We start from the raw sequence: 6,000 nt of genomic DNA on the forward strand, positions 1-6,000 counted from the left end.
GAAGTGACTGACGATTACGAGCTGGTCCATAAAACTTGGCTTGGCTCCCAGAATCGATTTCAGTCCATGATGGATAGACACTGGGGCAAAAAGAAATCCTCACATGGAAAGGGAAAGGTAGATGCCAGTTAAGATCACAAGGATAATTTACCACAGTGTTAAAAAAAACCCTTGATGGGGAAAAAGAAGTTAAAAGGTTCTTGTGTTTTCATTGTAATAAAGTGGGCCAGATGAAATTACAGTGCTAGTGGGCGAGAGGATATATGAAAACCAGACAAGCCTGAAAGTTTCGTTGAACTAGTAACAAAAAGCACAAGTGAAGTTAGACAACTGCTTCAGATTGTGCAAGATGACCAGAGATTCATTGAGGATAAAGTGCCAGATCTGTTTAAAAAAATATACATGCAAGGGTAAAACTTATTCACATAGGCCAGGAGTAATGGTTAATGAGATTACAGTATGAAGGGTTAGAGGCTCCTCTCAGTATGTGACGTTAAAGGATGAGAAGATATGCTGCCCTGAGGGACTATTGCCAGAAAAGGTACTTGTAACAGAAATTCATGGTGAGACAAAAAGTGCTCAGTTATGTAAAGTGAGGCTAGAGAGTCCAGAGAGGAGTGGAGAGTTTGTGGTGGGTGTACTGGAAAAACTCTCAGCTTCAGGAATACAATGTCCTTGGAAATCATATAGCTGATTCACCAGTAGGTGTGCTGCCTACTCTAATTGAAAATGCAGTGGAGACATAGGTAACTTCAGACCTGAAGGATGTTTATCCAAGAATTTTCCCTGATTGTGTGATCACAAGATCATAGAGGCACAATTTGAAGAAGGAGAGATCAAAAGGCACAGATAAGGAAGTCGACATAGCGTTATGTGAGACATATTTTGATATCGGATAAATGTAACAGAAAAGGAGCAAATAGGTAAACATGCGAGTATCATTAGCTTTGCTAAGCTGATAGAATTTCAGCAGAAAGATGAGGAGTTAAAGCACCTTATAACAAAAGGCATTTATTGAGAAAGAAAGTGAATGCTTCCCTGCATCTTATTACTAAACAAATAATGTCTTAATAAGCAGTTGCAGTGACTGGAGCTCACCTATATTCATGGCGCTATCACAAAGTCAATGCTGTTACAAAAACTGATGCATATCCAATTCCACGGTTGGAGGACTGTGTTGAAAAAGTGGGACAAACAACTTACACTTGGATTTCCTCAGAGGCTACTGGCAAGTACCTCTGTCAGAACGAGCAAAGGCAATTTCAGTTTTGATAACACCAAATGGACTATATCAGTTCAAAGTCATGTTGTTTGGTATGAAAAAAGTTTCAGCAACATTTCAGAAACTGACTAATAAGGTCATTGCCAGATAACCCAACTGTATGGTGTACATTAATGATCTGGTGATTTTTATTCACTCATGGAAGGAACATTTACAGAATTCCATCACTAAAGTAAACGTATTGTGGTCACTATCAGTAAACTGCTCACCTACTTCCAAATCTAACACCTGGCAGGTTTCATTACCCAGCACCAAATCGAGTGTGGCCACATCCCTTGTTGACTTATCTGCATACGGTATCAGGAAATCCTCCTACACAAAAAAACTGACCCATCTAAAGTACTCGAACTGCAGAATTCCCTGTCTATATTTGGACAGTTAAAGACCCCATGACAACTACGCTGTCATTGTCGCTCCTATTAAGAATCATCTTTACTAACCTTTCCCTTACATCCCTGGATAACAAAGCATGCTTTCCCTTTCATAAATCCGTGCTCACTATTCGATTGTGTGACTGTATTCTAAATGCTCTGCTATTAAATATTTCCCAATGAGCTGCAGCGAGTTTAACACGAATAATGTCAGCCTTCAACTGGTCCATAATTTCCTGTTTCTTGCTTTCTCTACCTCCTTTTATAACCAGTGGGTTTATATCAGATATCCATTGGCACTGTTCCAGGGTTTACAGAAGTTTGAAAAAATGACTACCAAAGCATCCAGTATTTCCCTAGCCATTTCGTCAGGGGACTATGGGGTGTAGATTTTCAGGCCCTGGGAATTTATTGGCATTTCTTCACATCAATTTCCCCAACGTCGTTTTCCTAATAATACTGATGTCTTTTAGTCCCTACCTCTAACAAGACCACATATTATCCAACATTCTTGGTACATAGAAGCATAGAAGAGAGACGTGAGAGTGGGCCACTCTGTCCCTCAAGCCTGCTCTGCTATTCCTTATGATAATGGCTAATAATTGAGTTCAAAACCTTAATCTTACCAAGATCTCATATCCATTGATTGCAGTAGACATAACAATAATTTCTATGCAAGCTTTGTCAAGACAGAACTGAAGCTCATAGTTAATTGTTCTGTCATCTCTTTCTTCGCAACTTCCCAAATTTCTGAATGCGAGTTATCTACATTTGTCTTCACTAATGCTTTTCTCTTTACACACCAGGAGAATTTTTTATGTTCAGTTTTGTATTTTCCCTGCAAGGGTTATCTGATATTCCACTCCCCCGTCATAATCCATCCCTTTATCCTTTTTACTGAAATCTTTTCCATTAATGTATACAAATATCAAATATCATCGGTGCATTGCTTTTGTGAATTCAACATTGCGTTACTGCAGTGCGTAGACACAAATGTGCACGTTAAATAAAAATAAAGGACAAATTTGTATGCATGTTGGTGGGCATTGATAGCAGCAAGGTAAACTCTATATGGCCGTAGAAATGTTTTGAAAAAACATAACAATGGTGAGTCAAAGTAGCTGGAGCATTAACATAGCTACTATTCCAATCAGAAAACCGTACTTGTGTCACAACTAAACCAGATTTCCAACAATAGGAAAAAAATCTAATAGACTACTTCAGTAGAGATACAAACGGTATGCTGATAGTAATTTAAATACATCTCATAATTAAATATGACTTCATACGATGTTTTGCAAGTAACTTTTTTTCTCACGTGACATGCGGAAATAATTTGTTGTTCACATAGTAATTTTTTTTACTTCCAAGTGTGCAGATGAAAAGAAAAAAAAATCTAAAACTTGCTTTCTCATTTGTGTTTCCAGGCATACAGCAGCAGACCACGGGATCTGGAGCAATCCTCCATTGAAAGATGCTCTTCAGGACAATATGGGATGGGGTTATATACTTCGGATAAATGCGAAGTGGAACCTGATCCCAGAAGGCTTGTAGAAATACATTCTCGAGCCTTATAGGTGCTCTGAATGGGTACATTGTGACTCGAATTAATGTTTTGTCAGTGTGATGAGAAAATTGACAAAAATGTATTTGGTCTGCTTACTCTGGCTAACTTAATTGAAGAATATTACTCAAACTTGCATCACATTATATTCCAAGATGAATAAGCTCTGTACAGTCAAATTGCATGCTTCTCGAATGAACGACGACAGTGTGCATCTCAATAATGTTTGGCTATATATAGATATTAATAAAGGAAATGTCTCTTCACGTAGTTGTAGATGTGCGTACCCATTTCATAATGATCTGGATTTTTGCACCGTAAGACTGTCACCTGTGTATAGCATCTGGTATTCCTTGTTTTCTGAAAAGACAATTTCAATTGAATATGTGATACACTTTCTGGAAGGACTATTTTTTTTTAAGCTTCCTAATAGAATATTCTGCATTTACCTTATTGGAAAGGAATACCCCACCAACCCCACACCCCATCATCTCCCAACCATCTGCTCAATCTCTCCCAATTCTGATCATTCTCCCATCATCTATTTCTGGACAATGCACTGAGTCGTCATTTTTTTCTAAATGCAATAGAATAAACATAATGGCTGAGTCATGGATATATGGATAATAGGCAAAATATATATTCTATACACAACAGGGGATGGAGACGAATGTTGATATTTTTCAGAACCAATGTGCAGATGCTAGTGACGAGCAGTTGTGGACCATTAAGAAGGCAAATTGATACTTTGAACGGCTTCAAAGACTTTATTTTTCTTACTTGTGCATTGAAATCTAATTTTTAATCCATCTCCTCCATCAGTTGTTGCGTCCAGTTAACTTGCTACGTTACTTGATATCAGTGTCTATGCAGAAGCCTTCGACAGAGGCACTTAGATTTGTCGATGTTTTAAAAGTGCATTTTGTTGTTAGTGAATCCAATTGACTTAATAAAGAAATAATTCTGATTCAGAGCATTCTGTCTTGTATCCTTTTTAACTGCAATTCCATTTGCTGGCAGTTGGATATCAGGCAAAATTGGTTTTATTTTCTAATTCTAAATGTGTGTGAAAATGTGCTACTCAGTTACATTGATACAATGCATTTAACTTTGAAGATTAAAATTCTTTGATATTGTTTAAAAAAAACGAACATTGAAAACGTGAAATATCATGCACCATCCAATTATTTTTTGGTAAACTTCAATCATTCATCATGAATCAATTGCTGTTTGTCTATGACAAAATTATTTGCACTGTAATTTCGAATATGGTATTCTACTTCCATCAAAGATGGAATCCATTTCATTAAAGCATAATCGAATCTGTTGTCAGTTCATTGAACTAGATTTAATATAAATAATAGACATTAAACACTTTTTGGCATTTGGAATATTAAAAATGCCCATCAATCCTGAAATATCTTTTTTTTTAAATATCTGAGGTATTTGTATTTGAGACATGAATTCTGAAGACAACAACAAAGAAACTGATTAGGCACTTATACTACATAGGTACAAACACAGCAGCAGAAGAGGCAACAGTGGAATTTAGAGATTATGGACAGTGACTTCTGCAATATTCAGTGAATTCTATACCATCAGCTGGATGATTTCAGTGACACGGAAATATAATTGCTCATGCGGCATAATTTCAGTCAAGATGGTAATGCCAATACAATGATAAGAAATCGGAGCAATTGTCAACCATTCGAGCTTGCGATGCAAGAGGGAAATCTGCTGGGATTAGGTTCTTCAGTTTTTGACATTTATTGATTACTTAGTAGTGGTGAAGGAATTTGTTGTTAAAATGTGGTGATGGCTGACGTAAAGCACACACAGTTAGCACACAAGACATAAAAGTTTGGTGAGTGTGGCAAGTTGGGATTATTATTGTTAAGGCTTATCATGATCGGAGATCAGCCAGCACAGGGACTCATATGAGTGATGCAATTACATAAGAGTGATTTAATTCATTAATGTCATGCTTCATTTCTTCATATAGAAGCACATGTCCCTAAAGCAACCAAATATTGGTTAATAAACGTTTCTTTTTAATTGTGCATTATTTCAGATTAGAACAAAACAAAGAAAATTCTTAGCCCAGGAACAAGCCCTTCACCCCCCCACCCCCCCCCCCCCCCCCACCCCCAAGCCTGAGCTGAACCAAATCTACTTTCTAAACCTGATGCCCAATTCCTAAGCGTCCATATCCCTCAGATCCCCACCTGTTCATGTATCTGTCCAGACGCATCTTAAATGACTCTGCCGTGCCTGCCTCTACTATCTCTGCTGGCAACGTGTTCCAGACACCGACCAAATTCTGTGTAAAGTACTTGCCTCGTGTATCCCCCTTAAACTTTTCACCTCTCATCTTGAAAGCGCGACCTCTCGTCATTGAATCCTTCACCCTGGGAAAACGCTCATCTCTGGGCAAACGTGAGGACTGCAGATGCTCGAAAACAGAGTAGAGATCAGAGTGGTGCTGGAAAAGCACGGCAGGTCAGGCAGCATCCAACAAGCAGGAAAATTGACATTTCGGGCAAAGGCCTTCATCAGGAATGGAGGCTGGGAGCCTCCAGGGTGGAGAGATAAATATCGGTTCGGTGGGGCTGGGGAGAAGGTAGCACAGAGTACAACAAATGAATGGGGGTGGGGATGGAGGTGATAGGTCAGAGAGGAGGGTGGGGAAGATTGAAAAGAGTAAAATAGGTGAATGGGGGTGGGGATGGAGGTGATAGGTCAGAGGGGATGGTGGAGTGGATAGGTGGGAAGGGAGATTGGCA

General features: G+C 38.6%; 1 protein-coding gene across 1 annotated transcript in view; it reads left to right on the forward strand.

The window, feature by feature from the left end:
• LOC132823507 (protocadherin gamma-A11-like) overlaps positions 1-4,142 on the forward strand; it is a 38,994-nt gene extending 34,852 nt beyond the window's left edge. The window contains exon 2 of the mRNA XM_060837436.1: positions 3,081-4,142. Coding sequence (XP_060693419.1) covers positions 3,081-3,230 — 150 coding nt within the window. The 3' untranslated portion in view covers positions 3,231-4,142. The remainder of the gene's footprint in view (positions 1-3,080) is intronic.
• The last annotated feature ends 1,858 nt before the right edge of the window (positions 4,143-6,000 follow it).

The sequence above is a fragment of the Hemiscyllium ocellatum genome, chromosome 16 (assembly GCF_020745735.1).
Source record: "Hemiscyllium ocellatum isolate sHemOce1 chromosome 16, sHemOce1.pat.X.cur, whole genome shotgun sequence".
Lineage (NCBI taxonomy): Eukaryota > Metazoa > Chordata > Chondrichthyes > Orectolobiformes > Hemiscylliidae > Hemiscyllium > Hemiscyllium ocellatum.